The 20,658-nt window shown below is 41.9% G+C and overlaps 1 protein-coding gene across 17 annotated transcripts in view; it reads left to right on the top strand.

The window, feature by feature from the left end:
* MICAL3 (microtubule associated monooxygenase, calponin and LIM domain containing 3) overlaps nt 1-20,658 on the top strand; it is a 163,674-nt gene that overhangs the window by 114,395 nt on the left and 28,621 nt on the right. For 14 of the 17 annotated variants that reach the window (XM_082043994.1, XM_082043998.1, XM_082043999.1 and 11 more), the window contains 9 exons: nt 3,453-3,694; nt 4,814-4,903; nt 8,075-8,212; nt 10,346-10,408; nt 13,788-13,877; nt 14,512-14,640; nt 15,045-15,136; nt 17,357-19,232; nt 20,163-20,254. In XM_082043994.1, the coding sequence (XP_081900120.1) occupies nt 3,453-3,694; nt 4,814-4,903; nt 8,075-8,212; nt 10,346-10,408; nt 13,788-13,877; nt 14,512-14,640; nt 15,045-15,136; nt 17,357-19,232; nt 20,163-20,254 (2,812 nt within the window). The remainder of the gene's footprint in view (nt 1-3,452; nt 3,695-4,813; nt 4,904-8,074; nt 8,213-10,345; nt 10,409-13,787; nt 13,878-14,511; nt 14,641-15,044; nt 15,137-17,356; nt 19,233-20,162; nt 20,255-20,658) is intronic. The other 3 variants (XM_082044005.1, XM_082043992.1, XM_082043989.1) reach the window with 2 other exon arrangements.

Here is a 20,658-nt window from a genome sequence, read left to right on the forward strand (position 1 = left end):
TGTTTCTAGCTCTAAACCAAAATTTGCTAGTGTGCAGCATTATCATTGTTGGTCTTGATTTCAGTAAATCAGGACACAGTAGGCTTTCTCAGTAAATGGCAGAAGATTCCAAAGAAGGAGAAGAGTTAGTTAAAAAAAAAAAAAAAAAGTGGAGTTTTGGCATTTTGTCATGAAGCTGTTGATCATCTCCAAGAGGTGTTTAGTGAGATTGTGGGACTGATGACAGTCCATTATTAGGTTAGTGAGTTTGATTTCCACTCATAGGGTGCTACATTGAGCTCCCTTTGTCATACACACTTCCCTTAACCTGGATCAAACTGCGTATTACTGTCTATAATAGACTGCATTGTATAATTTTGCATGTGAAAAGCAGTGTTTAGTGGGCAACTCACACCCTGTGATAGAGGGGAAGGAGAAAATACATAAAATTCCCTGTCAATTTGACCTGGAAAAATTTCTGTGTCAAATCCAGATATGGCAAGCAATTTACTCAGAGCATTGATAAGACTGTACGGGCTAAACTTCAGAGAGAGAATTTGCTGTTGAGCTACTGAGTATCCTTTGTTGAGGTCTACCCACCCCATGATATGTCACAGAAAGCCTGGGGGGTGTGGGGGGAAAGTAAAAAGGAAAAAATCTGACCACTTTTTCAGCAACAAAAGAAAAAAGTTTGACTTTTGTAACAAGCCAAGCAAAGCCCTGATTTGATCATCTTCACTGTCTTGGTGAAGTGCCGCAGGGTTAGGAGCAGGCGGAGGAGATGGGGAGCTTTTTGTTCCTGTGTCATATGGAGAGATGGATTCGGCTTCAAGGTTCATTAAGGTGTTATCTCTAAATCAAGCAGAGACCACACATTTTGGTGCACAGCTTCCCATCACACGCACACTTAGGAGCGTGTACACTGGTGAAAATGTACAGAAAGCAGTTTTCAGTGTATATTTATTTCAAAGGAGAGTTAATCTTGTTTAAACTTCAAAATGAAAAAAAAAATCATTTAAGCTATCAAACCCTGACTATACAGCTTTTGAGGGGCAGAAAACTGTTTAGATGCCTTATTTATCCCCTTTAACATGCAGTAACTCCCAGTATGTCATCTACAGTTTTGGTATAATACCATGTGGCCTTTCAAAGGAGCGTCAAAGGCAGCTTGTGCTGGATGGGCGTGTATAAGTGCTTCATTTCCAGTTTAGGTTTTGGTTCCTCTGCTCAGCACTAAATCTGTGTAGGTGCATTTTTTTAAATGAGATATTCAACAGCTAATACAAATTCTATAAAGCAACCTGCTTTGGTTTCTGCTTTATAGGAAAAAAAAAAAAAGAAAAAGGTTGTATCTGTTGAAGTAATTCCTGTGGCTTGGGGTTGCCATGCTGAAAGGAATGGCCACTATACCAGCCTATCTCACCGCTATCTTTCAGCTTCTCATTTCTCTGTATTCAAAGGTCAGACAAAAACCAAGTTATAAATAAAAGCCAAAGAAGGTAAAGTGAGCTATGTGGTAAAGAATTTATGTCGTCAATATTACATGAGGTAAGCAAGCTGGTTGAAGAGCAGCAGCTCTTCCCATTCAGCTGTCATGGCAACAGTTTGAGCAGCAGTAAACCTTATTGACAGCATGCAAAAACCCCAGCATGCAGCACCTGTCAGGTTTGTTTCCATACCAAAGGATGGGGAAGTTAATCAGGGAGGTGGGGAACGTCACTTTTTATCTCTGTGACAGTGTCTGCCTAAAGCCTTTGGAAAATGCTTTGGTCTCTTGGAATATGCACTGAGTCCATGGCATGCAACAGTGTATTCAGTATTTAGCATGTGAAAACCAGGCAACCTCTTAAAAATAAGTATTTGGTTTATGCTATGAAAAAGTGGGTTGTAATTGGAGCAAAATAATGTGTTATATATATACAGAACTGTGGCGGGAATATAAGAACCTATGGGCAGAAGTGTGTTACAATCAGAGCATGGAAAAAGTGGTGTTTTCTTTATTAAGTTTGCCATCAAAAATAGATTCTCAGACAGGTAGATGGATAAAATTATCTAAATATGATATCTTCATGTAGTGTTAGACTAATTTGACGTTCTGTGCCTGAATATGTTTATCTGCAATGTAAGACAAAGGGTGCTGCCATGAATCATTCTTTGGAAAAGTGTCAGATTGCCACACAGTGAGTGCTCATGTAACAGAATCTGTGTATGGGAAACAGGATTGCAACTGTACAAGCTATATTTTATAGAACTACGTGAAATTTAAACTTCATTATTTTCAACTTGTCAGTTTTCCCTCTTATTGTCTATATGGAATGGCTTCTGCTAAAGGCTGTTAAGTACAGCAACAGCTGTCACAAGGAAGCAGCAGAAGTAGAACACTGTTCTCAGATGATCCACCCAAACTTTAGCTATTCACAAACAGTTTACTCCTTTAATCCAGATGAATTTGGGCCTTTTCAGATTTATATGTGAAGCATCCAACTAATGCAGTTCTTTTCTGACAATGATCTGTTAAGGAAGAACAAAGGCATATGACCTTTTCACGTTGCAGATATGCTCTCTGTATGTGCTTTAGTTCACGTTCTCTTTTTCCAGTAACAAATGCAACCATCTTTTTCTCCCCAGTACATCTAGGTAGTCCACCATGTAAGAGCGAGCTAGATCAAACGTCGTCGTATAGGCATTTACATTTCTTACCCCTACTGATTATACTGAGCATCTTTTAGAATTCAGATGAGATGTCTACTAAAAAGCACTAATGATTTACTGTTTTGCATGTTTTAGACTTTGCTGTGAGAATAATAAGCTATTGTTGTAATTATCCTTGCACTGTTTCCTACAGTTTCTTACCACTATGTACACTATGTACTTAATTGAATACATATTATAGTTCTGTCTGTGATGTAGAAAAGTGAGGATTTTTTTTCTCCAGCTCTCCTTACCTCACATTGTGTATCCTTTAGCTTGATAGTTTTGTTGTTTGTTCTTTCTACTCGAAAAGCCTTCTGTGGTTCACTCCAGCAAGTGCCAAAAACATCTTAGTTATCCAAAATGCTAGCAGTAGCTGCCATTATGGAGAGATGTGACCTTCTACATTATGACACTGCTAAGCACTCTTGCATCAGTTTATCCAAAGCAATGTGATATGAGGAAAGTAGTTTCTTTCTGCAGTATTCCAGAATGGTCACGAACTGTAACAATTAATGCTGCACAAATATTTGGACTTGGCTTCACAGGCACTTTTCTGCTGCTTCACCTTCTTTAAAAGAAGCAGGGCAAGGACCATACTACAGCCCACACATGATGCTGAAGCTAAAATGCCTATGAAACACTGAAAGCAGAAAATTAGTATTATGATTTCCATCATAAGTTTGGGACTTGAATGTGTTGAAACAACCTGTCAGTGATCTAAGACTGATCTAGGAAACATTAACGGCTTGTTTCTTTATCTTTCTTCTAAACCCTTACAGTAGTTCAGAGTCTGAGATGGAAGAGGAAGATGAGGAGGAGGAAGATGAACTACTGCTGCCTCAGCAACCCCCTTCAGACTTGGGTGGTGTGCCGTGGAAAGAGGCTGTGCGTATCCATGCCCTTCTGAAGGGAAAGAGTGAAGAAGAGATTGAGGCTGAGGAAAATCATGAGATTGAGTACAAAGAAGATGAGGAGGAGGAGGAGGAAGATGAAGAGGAGGAAGACGAGGAGTCAAGTGAAGGTTAGATTGATTTGTTCTTACTTTCTGCTAGACAGCAGGGAAAACTGAGTTGAGTATTTGCCATGCAGAATGAGAAATATTTGCCTTAAAAAACTTTCCTTCTTCTTTCACTGCTTTATTGCTTTGATTTTCGAGGGGATTGCTGTCAAGGAAAGCTTTAGGCGATCATTCTGGATGCAGATCTTTGCCCACAGGGCAGTTACAGCACTAGTACCAGCACAATATGCTTCCCATACACCATGCCAACATGTGCAATTCACAGCTTTGTGACACTGTATTGTTTTATTGTTGTTTTTTACTATTATTGGGAGTTGGATTTGAATGTGCCCTTTGTTCTTTGGCAGCAAGAACTGGAAGCATTGTGGAGGCAGTGTTTTCAGTTTCGCAGAGTGCCTTGCTCAGGGGTAATGCCCTGTAACTGTCATCAGGGCATCCCAGGAGAAGCTACTTATAGCTCTCCTTAGTTAAAAGACGTCTTCAGAAATCAAGGAGTTCAGATGGTTTCCATTTTAGCTCTGAGGGATTTCTGTGGAAAATCTTAGGGAAAGACTCCTTCCCCTGTGTTTGTCTCAGTCATCAAAATGCAAAGTTTGTGCTGAGAATAGACATGTTTCCAGTGTTTCACCACCATGCCAAATTTCTTGCTGATGTTGTCTTTGTACTCACATTTCCTTTTTGTGAAGACTAGCAGACTCCAAAGAGCTTCTTCTTAAAGGTCTTTGGCCACCTACTGCAAGCAGAGGTCCAGGTTTTTGAGCCCTAGTGGCAGGTTTGTTGATGAGCTCAGCAGGCTGCTTGGCGACTTTTTCAGCATAGGAACTATATCTCCATAACTGAAGTCTGTGGAAGTCAAGACTGCTTTTTAAGTACGGTAACATGCATGTTGTGTGTTCAGTCTGCTAAACCATGGTGTTCCCAGATGGACTTTGTTTCTTTCAAGCAGTTTTCCTGTCATACACTTTGAATACAGGAGGAGTAGGGGAGTCCCTGGATTTCCAGACAGTCTCTCTTTCTGATCCTGTCCTTTCTCTCTCTCTCTCTCTTTCTGTCTCTCCATCGCTTGTGTGTGTAAACGCGTGTCTGGTGTTATATATGGATGTGTGGTTCCCTCTGCTGTAGAGGGAGAGTATTGCCCTTGGGAGAAAGAGCTGCAGCAAGGCCTCTGGCTTCAACATCTCTCAAATGAAGAGGACACGGGTACATTTAAAGGTACCCGTATACCATCTCCACTTCCATTTCCCCGAAGGAGGGGGGAATGTTTTAAAGAGCAGGTCCCACATGAGAAGTTTCTGAGTTGTACTTAATTGCTTTACCAGCTCCCTAAAAACTAATTTGGTAGGTTTTGTTGTCTTCATCTCCCTGTTCAAATGCCATAGGTCAGGTCTGACATGGCCACTGGTTTTAGGCAAAAGATAAAGCTGTCAGGTAGCTCAGGATATCTAGAAAGCCTGGGCAATTTTCTGTTGTAATGTGAATGGACAGTGACCCCTGCACATTTAGAAGTTTCAGATTTGTTCTATACACACAGTCTAATTGTACCTGTGCCATATGTCAGCCACATGGGATACATCAGAAGTCCTGCCTTTAGATGGCTTGTGTCAGCAAACTTGCATTTTTTTGTTGTTGTCTTTTGTGTGTGTCTGTGGGAGAGTCCATGGGGGAAGCTAATCAAGCTGTGGCAATCCCTCACGATTTTTCAAACAGTCATATAATGGGAATAAAATTAATCTGACATTCCAGTCTAACTGGTTGTGTTATGTTACATGATGCATTCTCTTGCAGTTTATTTCTGATGGTTGCTTTTTTTTTTAAGCACTTGGTCCTAATAGCTTGTTAATCCCTTATTTCCTCAATGTGGTTCATTAGAGCCAGAACACATAAAAGGAAAATCCAAGTGCCTTCCTGCAGGTAAGAGGGCATATGCAGTTGTCAGACTGCATATTTTGCAGCTTGTGGTTGTAACAACTGTAGTTTGGCTTCTGACCTTTTTTTTTTTTAAAAAAAAAAAAAGGAAGAGCAGTTATATTTTTCTCCAATTTAACTTCTCTGATGGAAAGAATGAGAAGTATTATTAATATGGCTGAAGAGCATAACTGAAGAAATTCCCCCATTACAGTTGCAGTGTGCTTTAGACCTGGCTCCTAAGGAGTTGATTTGTGGGTGTCTTGTCATTCTGTTAAACATTGAGACTGCCCACTCCTTATAAAGTGCTGGTAGGTGCAACCGGAGGAGGGCTACCTTTCCAAATGTAAGTGCAATTAATGTTGTCACGGTTTCTCTTATCTATTTCCCTGTATGGGCGGCCAATTAAATAAGCGTCCAGCTTCCTGCAAAGCTTAGCAGGCAGCTTTGAGGGAAGGCTACACCAGGAGTTCTTTGAAATTCTCAAGCATTTAGACCTCAAGGAAACTTTAGTTTTGCCTGTTAGCCAAGTAACAGTCCTACATGGCTGGCTGTGCTGTGGTTTATTTACTGGAAAAGGTGAGAAGGACCCATGTCCTGTGCAAAACAGGCTGAGGCCTCTCTCTAGAGACTCATGGAGTAACTGAAGATGTGTATGTTACACTGGTCTAAATCCCAGAGAAATCCATTTTAAAACGTGCAGATCACGTGGGACCTGCTCTTTCCGAGCCTTGCTGAGTGACTATATACTTCTCAGCCATTGCTGGCAAACCTAAACCTTTTAACACAAAATTTTGCGTGGCAATGCAAATGCTAACTCTACTTATCTTGGGGCCTGCATGTGAGTGCTTTGGTGCAGAGTGAGAAAAGCCCGGGTTCCTGTCCTTGCAGGTTGTCCAGTAGCTCTGGTAGACCATGCAGTTGTGACAACTGATACGAAAGCTCTCTGATGAAGCCACAGAGACATAAAACTGCTAAATACTTGACTAAATTGTGAATCCCACTCTGCATTTGAGTTTGTGCTTCTGAACCCTTTTCTCCTTTAACAACCAGATTCTGTCCTTCCTGCAGTTCCTTCTGCCTGTTTCTTCTGCAGTTTTAATGCCAAATGTCACACACAGTCATTCCTGAAACAGAAGTCCCAAACATTTTGTCATGTCTGGGGAAAACATGGCTGGGAGAGAGGAACTTCATTAAAATGAGACAGCAGGAAATAATGATTGCAACCTCTAGATGCTGCTAATGTTTCTTCTTTCCTTCAAACGCTAGTTCACCATACAAAAATCTAATTGCTTTTGAGGTGCTAAACTGCTGAAACAGTGTTTTACCCTACTCAGTGGTAATCCAGCTATTGTGAAAATTGGCTTCCTACTTTATAAAGTAAGTGGACGTTTTACTTTTCAGGATGCGTCTCATTTGCTTTTGAAGACCGCTCCTGCAGTCACTGAACGCCTGTCCCACATAGAATGAGTTATTTTATTATGGGTAAATAAAACCTGAGCTATACTCCCATAGCAAATAGCAATAAAGACAGGGTCTGTGACTATAATACTCATCTCAGGGTGGATGCTCACAAAGTGGGTATTCTGCAGCAGTTAAGCATGTTGCTTATTGGTTGCTTTAATGCCTGTTGGTCCCTTTGACACTCAGTGAATAGCTCAGCTTTGTGTAGGCAGGTAGTTGAGAAGTAATGCTGTTTCTTTTAAACGAATTCATTTGTGTGACAGGAAGTCCCTTCTGGGAAGGTGGGGGGGCTGTTAAGTCATAATGAAAAAGCTGCTGTTCTTCAGAAAAAATTCTACCCTTTGAAGAAGTCAGTACAAAAGAGCAAGAGCAAACAAATTAGTGGTTTAAGTGCTGAAGTAAGTGTGCGCCCATGTGTGCATACACGCACATATACACACGAAACTCTGAGATCCATCATGTAGTTTAATCCACAAAGAAATATGCACCCAGCATAGAAAGGAGTGCTTAACCCACTAGTAGGGAATGAAAGACTTTGTTTTGGTGCATCAAACTACAATGCAGATTGTCCCTTGCCTTTAAGAGCAAGATGTCTTTGGCAATAATCATAATGAATAGGCTGAAGGAACTGGAAATTTCTGCGAAATTGGTATTTACGTACTACATACTGTTGGACACCCAGAGATTGTCTTTCTTTTCAGCGAAGCTGCTTGCAATAGAGATAATCTACAGTGATGTTTTAATAGTGTATCTCTGCCCCTTGGAATGGCATTACTCAGCTTTGATGGGAAGTATGAGGGAGAGCTGTATTGGTGTATGCGTGCAGAGACAATGCTGAGCTTTTTCTGTCTGTCTTGCAAACTGATCTCAGCCAGTAATATTTTCTTTTCTTCTTTTCTTATTTCCTTTCCTATGATGTATTACCTTTCCTTTCCACTGTTCTCCCCTCTCTTCCTCCCTGTCCTTCGTACCACCCTGCCTACAACCTGGTGCGCCATGCCCTCCTCCTGCTAGCTGGAAACCTTAGACTGCAGCAGATTGTAAATCCTGTTGATCCTCTGGAGATCCTGGCAGATGTGCACTGGACACACATCCGTGAAAAAGAGGAGGAGGAAAAAATGGCCCCAACCTCAAAGTCCTCCATCTCCAGAGGTAATCTCCCCCCAGCCCCACAGCATCAATTCTTAGGTCACAGATGCAGCTGTTTAACTCTGTTGTGTCTGCACCTTCAAGAGAAGTGTACTTCACCAGGGGCAGCAGTGGTTGAAAGGAACTGCTTTCAAATTACACCAAAATTACACTTGGTTAAACATGTTACCTTTCAGGTCCGTTTCTACTCAAAAGACTGCTTTCTCAGCTCTGTGGTGGTCTGACTTCTTCTGACCCATTTGTCTGCTTGCTTTGACTGTATAGGATCTTTCCAGACTGCACACATGATTTGATGGTGCTGGAAATCGGCCTTCGGTAACTGACTTTAGGGACAGTAATGGAAGCTGTCTCGTGTTTTTCTCACAGTGAGGACTACAGCTCTTTAAGGAAAGTGGAAGGGTTACGTTCTGTAGCTACTACAGCAAAACCAACAGGGTTGGCATCTGTGTTATTTCTCAGCTGCTGTGTAACTGCCTCTGCTATTAGCAGGGAATAATGGAGTTACAAGGGCTTGTAAATCTGATCAGTGGTGGGTTTGACCCCCTGTATTTAAGATTTGACAGTGTACCTGGGTTTTTTTGAAGTGAGATATATTTTTGAGTTACCAGTTACTTAAAGGAAAACTGGAGGGGGGAATGGCAGAAAATTAACTCTCTTGTAAACACCTTTCAGCAGTCCCTGCTGACCTTATGCTAAACTATACTACAGTGTGTTTTAAGGTAAGTATGTCATAGGCACTTTACCTTTGCAGAAGCCTAGGCTTAATAAAAGCTAACCATGCAGTTGATATGTGGTGGTCTTCTCTTGAAGGCTGTGACCATTGTGCCAGCATTGTAGCGGGAGTAAGTATGCAGTAGGAAGGGGTTGTCTTTTACAGGAAATGTCAGATTAAGTTAATGACTGATCTGTATTTAAAAAGCCTAGGGCTTCACATTGCCTGATCATGTTCCATTCCAGATAATTATCTTTTCCTCTGAGTTCTGGAGGTTTGTTTTTGTTTTTTTTCCTGAATGCTAGTCCAGCATGATACACAGTTAACGATCAGTTTTGCTACACTTATAATTATGGTTTGTAGAATGCACTGGGATTTTCTGTTGTGAAATCTGCTCTCTGCATATAAGAGAAGGGTATTTCCATCCCACTGCAACTACAGAAATAGGCTGTGTTCAACTGTCTGTAACATTCAGTATTGCTAGACTAGTTGCTTAATGTTTAAGAACTCTCAGTAAAAAAATGTTAACTCTGTAGCACTACAGTTTCAGAGTTTATCTTTTGATTTGTGTTTTGTAATTCTGACTTTTCCATACTGTGTTGGTACAGCTGTCAGCAAAAGAAAGGAAAACCTGTGTTGATCCTTCCAAGTTGATTTTGTGGTCTTTCCAGCTTCCTTTGGGAAGCAGGGCAATATATCCTTCCCCTAAATCTGAGCCAAACTAGGACAATCCTGATTGACAGATATTAGCTGCTTCAGTTACTCTGTCATGCAGTACAGCTATGTGCAAGCATATCAGTAGGTTTTGTTTTGTTTCTTTTTTTTAAAGGCTTGTCACTTTAAGCACTTGTAGATACACCATAAGTTTAAAATTTGAGTTCAGCAGACAAGTTTGTTCTGGTTGAGCTGTATTCTGTGATATGAGATGTTTGGAGAGCCCATCAGAGTATCACCAGCAATAGGGTTTGATTTGAAAGCCTGGGGTAGTGTGGCAGTACGCAGAAGCCCCTCTCATTCTATTTCAGGCACTCTTCTTCATCTGCTGCTGTTCACAGCTGGACAGCACAGGTTCTGGGGTGCCTGTTATGACCACCCCTCTCTTGTTGCTCAGCTCTTTCATCTGTTAGTTTCCCTGCTCTGCAGAGTTTCAAGTGGAGCACTGCAGCAGCAATCCACTGGTCAGATGTGGTGTTTTTCTCACTGTGCTGTCTGTATTTCCTCTAACATTGCAGATCTTAAAGGAAGATTAGGCTCCTGACATTTGTGTGTTATCTCAATTTAAATCCCAAGTCTGGAATTGGTTGTTTAACATCTTTTATTCCTGTATTTGCTACTGAAAAATTTCCCTTTGACACTCTTCTGTTTTAGACGCTTACTGATGGTCTAATTTTGATTTCTTACAATTTATTGTTTTTTAAATTCAGCATCCGACCTTCCCTCCGTACGCCATGAGGCGGTACAGGCGTGGCTGGAGACGGTCCCTGGAGGTAGTTTGGTGATGTTCTATGTATTCCAATGCACAATAACCCTGCCCGTCTCTTCTCCATGCCTTCAGCAGCTGAGCTGGTACTTTAACCCTGGAACTTACAGCCCTGTCGCTACTGCATGACTGGACATGGAGGGAGGGAGGAAGGGGCAGTGTGCATGCTCGCCTTGCTCAGACAGTCCGTTCTTGCATGAATTCGACATTTGTTGTAACCCTTCTGAAGGCAGGCCAAACAGAGAGGTTATCTTGGGTGCAGTAAAGTAGAAGGAGCAATTTAGCTGAGTGTTTCGACTTGCTTTGTAAGCTGAAGATTTGGACCTGTTATACTTCCCTTAATTCCTTGACTAAAAGAGCAAGGGGCTTTCTCACAGTTGGAAGATCAAGTGACAGAGTGTGCTTAAAGCAATTGCAGTTCTCTGTAGCTACTGCAAACTCTAGTTTTCTGGTGTAGAAAACAAGAAAGATGAATAAGGTCGAAACTGTAATCCTTAGGAATAGCGACGGCTGTTGTGTCTCCTTTGACTTGGGGTTCACGTTATTTAGGAAAGCCTCAGCTGCTTTTTTTAATATGGTCCTGTAAGCTCCATTACAAAACTGATGAGCATGAAGATTCTGGGTTTAGAATAAGGGAGTAAATTTGTGGAAAGCGGTGAAGGTATTTAAGTCAGTGTAACAGCAGCAGCTCATGGCTAGGTAGTTGATCTACAGCTAGGTTGCTTTGGCACAGCAGAAGAGCTAGCTTGCCTATAAAACTTTGCTTCTGCTGCTGCTTTGGCGAGGCAGCAGCGTTTACAAGACGTCTGCACACAAGACAGTCTGCTCACAGCTGCTAGCTGGTGTGAAACAAGTGCTGATCCCAGTTTCTGGCTGCTGTAGTGTGTAGCTTCTGAGTTATTGTGTGACAGCTTTTGGCCTCTTGCTCCTTATCCTAACTGCATATACGTATATGCACAGTATGTGTATAATATAACCAGCCACCTGCAAGCTCTTCATGTCCCTCAAAATGAGGTCCGCCCTTGCACCAAGTTGTTACTTATTTGTGCATCTGTAATTTCCTGTTGAATTTTGTGTACCAACCTATTAAAGAGTTGATTTTCTCCTCTCTCTCCGACACTCCCTATGTGTGTCATACCAGTTCATGGCTTCTGGATCGAAAGACACGTAAATGTAGTGGTATCTGATATTCCTTACATCAGAGTGACATTTTTGCAAGTTTTGATTAAGATTACTCACATCTGCTGCTACCGTAAAACCATCCCATGATGTTAATTTTTCCAAAATGACATAACCTACTGCATACCTAAGCAACAATAAGGTTGGAACACGGTTTGCATTTATTAAGTAGGTTTGTAAATGCCCCCTGTGGGCAGTCCAGCCTTTGCCACATGATTCAGTCTCCTAAGCCTGGTATCTGTAAGATTCTGGATTTTATAAGCCTCTGACGTAAGGGAATAGGCCAATGCTTTATCACACATAAATGTAACTCCCTTTTCACAGTAGCTGACAGAAAATAAACTAGCCCATATGTTTGTCTGTCTTAATATGGCAGAGGAGAAGAGCATGGAAAAAGATAAATTCTCGAATCGAAGGAAGAAGACAAACCACACGCTGAAGGCCGTGTTTTAAAATAAGCAAAAACCTGTATTAGAGAAAGAGGAGGGGCTGCAAGACCTCAGTTTTAGGAAGGATTGATTTGGTTTTGAGATTTTCTTAATTAGCAACGTTAGCATATAAATGGTTCCAAAAGCCACATCATCACTAGTCAACCGGAAGGATCAGGGGCTACACCCTGAGTCAGGAGAAAGCTGGCGTGGCACCATTCGCTCCCATATGGCTGAATTTTTTAGCTGTCCAAAACCAGGCGACTGAGTTCAGACTGCCTATTGCAGGGATGTCGAACTGGGATGTCGGGCCAAATCTGATGTTAGGGCTGTATAAACGGTCTTACTCCTACATTTATACAGTCCTAACATCAGATTCGACCCTCTGAAGGCAGCCGTGAAGCTGATGTGGCCCCCGCTGAAAATGAGTTTGACACCCCTGGTCTATTGGAAACAACCTCCAGCCCAACCGTGGGAATTAACTGCTGGGAGTCGTGCCAGGAGCCTTCCCAAAGCCCTCCTAAATATGACAGTGTGACGCTCTATGCATTTAAGTCCAGAGACTTGCACCGCTTAGTTTACTGGTATAGGTGCAACCAAGAAGGTGACAAATATATCTGTTGTCATCATTATAGGACCATATCCTATGTGTATAATTAGCAAACGTTGTGCATAATGATACACGCTGACTGTGTACACATTTGCAATAGGATATACAACAGAGTTAAATGTCCGCATGTTGTTGAATGTGAATTGATGCTAACTCACTGCACAAATCTAAAAATGTAGTTGATTAACTCCACGGTGGAAGAAAAGCTGAAAGTGCTTGCTTTGTTTCTTGTATTTAAATTATGTCCTATGAAAATGCTTAACAAAAAAAAAAAGGCAAATCATCCAAAGCACTAGAAATGGGACAAGGTGTCATAAGGTTTAGTTTTTCTTTCTTTTAAAATGTCATTTAATAATGAAATTTATACCACACAGTTTGGTCTTGTCTCTCCTCCTAAATTAAATCCTCTCATAAGGAGTAATGTCAAATGCTCTTTTCTGAGTTATGAATTCAAGAATCTTTTCTTTATTTTGATCCAGCAAATCAAATTATGATCTGTAACAGAAAAGATAGTTTTGAATATATCTTTTTATTTACTTAAAAGTATCTCAGTTAATTTGTGTCCTAGTTACTTGTAAAGCATGTCAGGTTTCTTAGACCTTTTTATTAAGGACTGCTGTAACTGCACAGGTTTAAACAGTTTCCAGATATAATAATGATCCATCCTGGAGCTGGACATTGTCTCTGACTTACATCCTCAAAAACCTGTTTCATTTTCAAGATGAACAGTTGTGGTACATCGTAAGGTTTCAATTTTTGCCTCATACACATATGCTATAAAGTGGTGGTAAGTGTTCTGGTGTGGTAAAGAAAACATAATCTTCCTGGAAGAAGAGTAAACTTTGTTCTGGTTTGGTGTCCAGAAGTCCCCTTCTTGTTTAATTCTTCACAAGGCCTGTTGCTCAAAAAAGCCCCGGCTGCTTTCACTGCAAGTGCCTTGGAGACTCGCCAAGGGCAAGCATTCCTTGATTTGACAGACTTTTGATGTATCATATCACCCTAGATGCCTTTCCAGCTGACACATTTCAGGATTTCTTGTTTCAGCAGCAATTAATAAATATCTCCACTATAAGCTGTTGTTACAGTTCAATGTCGAACCTTTTCACTGTATAGTGGTTTTTTCGATTTTTTTTTTTTCTTTTCTTTCTCAATATTTGAATATATTCTAGCTCCATGTGAGGACGAGCTGGGCACAGAGCCTGCAGACACAGAAGGGCAGGCTGGTGAAGAGGGAGACACGGGTGCAGAGCTGGATGACGGTAGGGAACCACTGTGCACCATTTAAACCTTTTAATTGAACAGAATTGTATTGGCAGAAAATACTTTGGATGAGGGTACTTAAACCTGATGTGATTTTCAGTGATGTAGGGGTTTGTTTCAAATACTCAAGAGGGAGCCAGGAGTGAAGGACAAAAAGAAACAGAAGACCCTTAATGCCATGGGTTGTAGAATAAATTTCTTATGTCCTCTCACCATTTACTAACTAGAGGGCTTGGTCTTGTGTCTGTATTCAGTACGAATCCTGCTGAATAACTGAGATGGAAGTAAATTTGTGAAAAGTCCACAATATTATTCCAAAAATCTTCCCTTGCTAGTGTAAAATGAACTGCATGTGCCAGAAAACATTGAAACATTTCCAGAAAACCAGTAAGGTATGACTTCAGTTACTGATTTAGTTATTTGTACCTACAGTCCATCATTTACTGTTTAAATTATTCTAATTAGCACACACAAAAAGGAGTGAAACATTTAAGTATTCAGGTTGTGAAAGCAATTAGCACCATGTGAAGAGAAAGGAAGGATTATGAAATATTTTTAAATGATAAACAGATGTCCTGGTGGACTTGTAGCCAAGATTTCTTGTTTTTTTCCTCCCACCCCATGTGGGATCAGATGACATCCCATCTGATGCAGAAGCAGAGTTTCGCTTACATCAAGGTCGCACGGAAGAGCCAGATCTAGAAGTCTCTGAGGATGAAGAAGATGAAGGAGCAGAAGGTGCTTCTTGCAATGTGACAGAAGGTAATAGCTTTGCCACCAGTGTTGGAATGATTGTAATTGCATTTGAGGCAGTCTATACATTTATTAGATTTAAGAGAAGACAGTCTCTTGGGTTTGAACCATCTCGTTGTTCCCAGTGGCAAGGTATGTGCTTGCGTTAACATTTTGAGAAGAATGTTCTGAATCCATTAGTTACAGCTTCCTAAAGCCTGAGAACCCATCTAACTGCTTTTTCTTATGTAAGTTTTAACGTTAAAAAGCTTGTACCATTTTTGAGATTTAAATTTTTTTATCTGTGTTCCAAGATGTCCAATCTAGACTTTGTAAAAAGCCAAGAAATTCATCACTACTTGCTGTGTGTAACATAAAAAAAAATAGAAAGTTAGTGGTCTCATGTGTTTTGGCAACATTTTTGCTTTCCTTAGGTCCGTGCAAGCCATCCATCCCTATTCAGTTGTCTAGCGAAAGTGTTCTTCCCCTGTCTCCAGCCGAGAGCCCCAAAGCAAAACAAGCAGAGGTAAGAAAGGGAACCTTTGAAGTTTTCCATTCACTACCTGTACTTTCAATAGAGCAGTTTGCTGGATAAACTATGAAGGACTGACAGCAGTGGGCTTCCTTTTTTTCCCTGTCTCTATAATTTTAGTTGATCTTCATGAGATCTGACTTCATTTAGACTTAAGAAATAATGTACCATCTTTCCTGTCTTGGGAGTGTAGTGACTCTGTCACAATCACACAAGTTCCCATCACAAAGCCCCAAAAAGTATTACATAGGATATTTTAATTTCAAAGTGCAGTTAATGAGAGATATCTATAATGCATGATGGGAGCCATAAGTAAGGTGTTTCCTGTTTATCCTGGTTTGACTATCTTTTCTGTACCAAAAGCAGATTCTGTACAGTTGCAATTCAAAATTATATTTGTAGTACTTAGTAATAACCAAAGCAGTGTTTATTTATTCCAGAGTAACAACATAGTTCAGCTTAAGGAAGTGAGACATAAATTATGTACTGTCCTATTGTCAGGCCTGGAGTCAGCATGCGAGCACACTGTGGTCTTTCCAGCTACTGGTGTGTAAGAGCGAGAAGTACACGACCCTTAAAATGTTCAGTTCAAATTTTTTCCTCTCAAGTGTTTGTTTTTAAGGAATTGCTAAAACATTAGACTTTATCCCAGAGAGTTTTGTCATGAACCAGTTTACTTTTACAATGAACACGTTATGGGATAAGACTGGTTTGCTGACAGCAATTGATGACATTTGCTTCCTATTAAAATTAAGGGGTTTTCTTTTTAGGACCATCTAATGATTCTGTTAGACATAGTTATTGTTTGTATCAGGACAGTGCCTAAATGCAGTACTCAAGACTTGTGTGTTTAATGTGTGTCATATAAGCACACAGGTAGAGAGGCTCATGCTCTAATGGTCATGTGCAAGTTAAACCAGACTGTCTACATTCAAAAGAAACCTGGTGCAAAAGATCATAGAATCACAGAACATCCTGAGTTGGAAGGAAACCCCAGCGATCACCGAGTCCAACTCCTGTCCCTGCATATGACAGCTCCACAGTTCACACCATGTGTCTGAGGACGTTTGTCCAAATGCTTCTTGAACACTGTCAGGCTTGGGGCCGTGACACCTCCCTGGGGAGCCTGTTCCAGTGCTCCAGCACCCCCTGGGAGAAGAACCTTTTCCTAATATCCAATCTAAACCTCCCCTGGCACATCTTCCTGACATTCCCTCGGGTTCTGTCATTGGTCACCAGAGAGAAGAGATCAGCACCTCCTCCCCTTGTGAGGAGCTGTAGCCGCCATGAGGTCTCTTTTCAGTCTTCTCCAGGCTCAACAAACCCAGTGACTTCAGCCACTTCTCATATGGCTTCCCCTCCAAACCCTTCACCAACTTCATAGCTCTCTTCTGGACACTCTCCAGTAGCTTTATATCTTTTTTATCTTGTGGCGCCCAGACCTGCACCCGGTGCTCCAGGTGAGGCCGCACCAGTGCAGAGCAGAGCAGGACAATCACCTCCCTGCCCAGCTGGCAATGCTGTGCTGGATGCACCCAGGACACAGTTGGGCCTTTTGGCTGCCAGGGCACTGTTGGCTCATGTTCAACTTGCCATCAACCAGAACACCAAGATCCCTCTCTGTGGAGCTGTTCTCCAGCATCTTGTCCCCCAGTCTGTATGTACAGCTAGGGCTGCTGTGTCCCAGGTGCAAAATCCAGCACTTGCCCATGTTGAACTTCATGCAGTTGATGATTGCCCAGTTCTCCAGTTTGACCAGATCCCTCTTCAGGGCCTCTCTGCCCTGGAGAGTGTCAACAGCTCCTTCCAGCAGAAAATGCTGTCTTGATGAGAACTGGAGAGACTTGCGTCAAATCTGTCCAAGATAAGGGACCTCCACAATATACAGAGATGGAAATTCAAAAGGAGAGCAGGAAAGTATAGAAACCGGTTTCTGGAATTCAGTTTAGTGTTTTTTCTACCAAAAATTAAATTTGCTTTGTCATCTACAAAGGACGGTTTATACAATGGGACAGAAAACTGAACCATACCTGATGAAAAATCCTAAGTGGTGTTCCAGACCTGTGAATGGGATGCTGCGTGTGGGTTGTTTTAGTCTTGATGATTGGATGGTTTCATTATTGCTGACTTTGATAAAAGAAAAAAAAAAAAGAAAGATAACAGTATTCTAATGTGCCCAGTGACTATTAATATTTCCTTTTTTATTTTTTGTAGGATGTAAAAGATCCACTGGCTGGAGTACTCCGTGCAATAAAATCTCCAGAGGCACGCTTTTTTCCTGAGCCTTTCCTTCTTGAGGAAGGACCAAAGGATGAAACTCCCCAAGACAGGAAAGTTAAGAGCCCTTTGGTGCCACTCTCTCCTGTGTTATCCCAGCCGGCTGCATCACCAGAAGCCATTGTACCTACATCGCTAGCAGAGTCTCAGCCAGCAGCATCACCATTGGCTTCATCCCCAACATCTGCTCAAACACCTATCTGTTCCCAGCCTTTGCCTTCTGCTGAAACATCCATTCCATCCCCAGCAGAGCCTCCAGTGTGTTTCCAACCTGTCCCAGCCTTAACGTCTACTCCTTTAGCCAAACTGGTCCTTAGGGGCCAGGATAGTGAGGTGGAAAAACTGGGGAGCCCTACTACTGCAGAAGAAGCCCTGAAACGGAGTAATCTTGTAGAAGAGTTCTGGATGAAGAGCGCTGAAATCCGGAGGAGCTTAGGACTCACCCCAGTAGACAGAACCAGACGCTTAGAGACGAACTTCACTGTATCTGCCCTTGAGACAACTCCTCTAAAGGCCTTTAATAGCGAGAACATTTCAGGGGATGAAAGGGTTCACCTCGTGAAACCCCAGCCTGCCCCAAGAAGACAGGGACTGTCCAAGTTAGAAAACGAGCAGATTTCTCTGCTCACTCCAAAATCTCCATCAGAAAAAGAGCTAAAGAGTTCCAGTGAAATAAGGGGAGATGTATCCAGCAGTTCTGGACTTGGCCTTCAGGAGAGCTCATCTAACATGAGAACTATGGCTAGCCAGAGCTTCAACACTTCTGACTCTACCATGCTTACTCCTCCATCAAGTCCACCACCACCACCTCCTCAGAATGAAGAACCAGCCACTTTGCGTAGAAAGAGGCATCAAGCAGTCTGGCAGAACGAGGTTCAAGCCAGGTCACCTCCAACACCAGCATCAACACCACCTGCTCCCTCACGCCGTGAGCTGACCTCTGCTGCCAAAGAGTCAACCCAGGCCAAAAAAGATGATGTGCGGAAGTCTTTTGCAGAGAGTGTGGATGAGATTCCTTTTGCTGATGATGTAGAGGACACGTATGATGACAGGACAGAAGATTCAAGCCTTCATGAGAAGTTCTTTACACCTCCTACCAGTAGGCCAAGGCCAGAGAAACCACTTCTTTTGCCCTTGGTCAAAGAAAATGGTGGTCCACCCTCAATGGAAGGAGAGGTTAACCAAAAGAAGAGAGTCTTGCCTGAAATTTCTGTGGAGGCGAAGGAGCTTGCTGAAGAAAGAATGAGAGCCAGAGAGAAGTCTGTCAAAAGCCAAGCACTGCGTGATGCCATGGCTAAACAGTTGTATAAGATGAAAGATATGGAGATGGCTGCAGCTGCTGCTGCTGGGACCACGAGGGCACGAAAGGCATCTTCTATGCCCTTGAAGACCAAAGAGTTGTTTTATGACTCTCCAAAGCATTTGGCCTTGAAACTAGCAGAGGGATCCACACTAAAGCATGAAGCTGCTAGTGAGAAGTTCTCAACTCCTGCTGCTGATGTAGCTGGACCTGAAGGGTCTGTCACCTCTTCAGAAGGCTCCAGTGGGAAGAGTAAGAAAAGAACTTCTCTTTTCTCTCCTCGTAAAAACAAGAAGGAGAAGAAATCCAAAAATGACAGCAGACTTTCTGACAAATCTAGTGGTGGGACAGAGGAAGGAACAAAGCCTAAATCATTATGGAAGTCTGTTTTCTCTGGGTATAAGAAGGACAAAAAGAAGAAGACTGATGACAAATCCTGCCCAAGTACTCCCTCCAGTAGTGCCACTGTGGATTCTGGCAAGCACAAGGCTTCTCCGTTGATTACAGCTGCAGGTAAAATAGATGTGTGCTGCTGCACTGGGTACTTTTCCTACAGCTAGGTGTCCTTGCAAGTAAGTTTGGCTTACTTTGTCATTCAGCTGCGGTGCTGAGTGACACTGTTCCCCAGTGTTAAATGGGCAGATCCGGGTAAGTGCCAGAATTGTATGTTTGTGTATTGACATAATTACTTGATATGCCACTGAAAGAATGGATCCTTAAGTAGACGCCTCACTCTTTATATGTACAAGGCACATCTGCTTTCTGCCTTAGACTGATTTGAGAAATAAGCACTATTTGCTGGAATCAGTTGTTTGTGACATTTCATCTCTGTTTTAAATCTGATCCTCATATTTTCCTTGGGCGGTCTGTTTTCTTTCTTTCAACCTGGCTCCATGCATGCAGGAGACTGCAGAGACGCAGTCATTCCTGTGTTCTCAGTGATCTGGCAACTGTCTGCTGGTCTGCGAAGTGCGGTTTCTGTGGCCTCGTTTAAATCTCTCACATGCCAGCAAAAGCAGGCAGAGATGTTTAATGGCAACTCGTGAAACTGTAAATAAATCAGCCATAAATGTGATTGCAAGCGAGCATGTTACATTTCTCTGGCCTTGCACAAGTAGCCAAAACAGTGCCAGCTGCTGTCATCTGCTGTATCTCTTGTAAGAGCATTGATACAGCACAAAGGGAGAATCATGACCATTATTTTTAACAATGTTTGCGGAAAGTGATGCTCTCTTGGAATGAAGCTTCTAACTAATATTGATCATTTTGTGAAGTGGTGCTTCTCTGATCACTCTAATTCCAGGTGAAGCATCTGAGACTGGCATATAAGGATGAAGTATTTTTGAAGTTCAATCAAACAACTTATCACCTGAGTTCTGAAATGTTTACAGAAAGAATAGTTAACACTTCTCTAACTTCCCTGTTTTATTCCCGGCTTCTCAGATTTGCAACTCCGTCAACACCTGAGTTTCTCAGAGGACTCTGACCTCTCCAGTGATGATATTCTGGAACGTTCCTCCCAGAAATCCAAGCAGGTAGGCAGATGGGCAATTCATTTTAGGTGATTCTAGCATCATGCAGATCACAGGCGCAGAGAAACACATCAGAAATGTGGATGATTAATTTTGTTGTTTTTACTAGTTCTTTCATGGAACAGGCTTTCCTGTAAGTTGGCTGACTGTTCTGTCTGAAATAGGTTGTTTTCATAATTGCAAGCTACTCCCTACTGTTATTATATGAAGGATAGTTGTCTCCCTGTGACGTTACATTACAACAAATATCACAGTCAGAATAGTGAATCTTGTCCCAGTTGTGAGCATGCCAATGATCTACAGAAAACAGACATTTAATGCCAGAAGAGTAAATTTCACTGGCTCTAATGGTATTGGCAAAAAGATAACAATGAGATAGTTCTCACTTTTTGTCAGGGTCCGATTTT

This window comes from Streptopelia decaocto (assembly GCF_964273445.1).
Source record: "Streptopelia decaocto genome assembly, chromosome: 1".
NCBI classification, from domain to species: Eukaryota; Metazoa; Chordata; class Aves; order Columbiformes; family Columbidae; genus Streptopelia; species Streptopelia decaocto.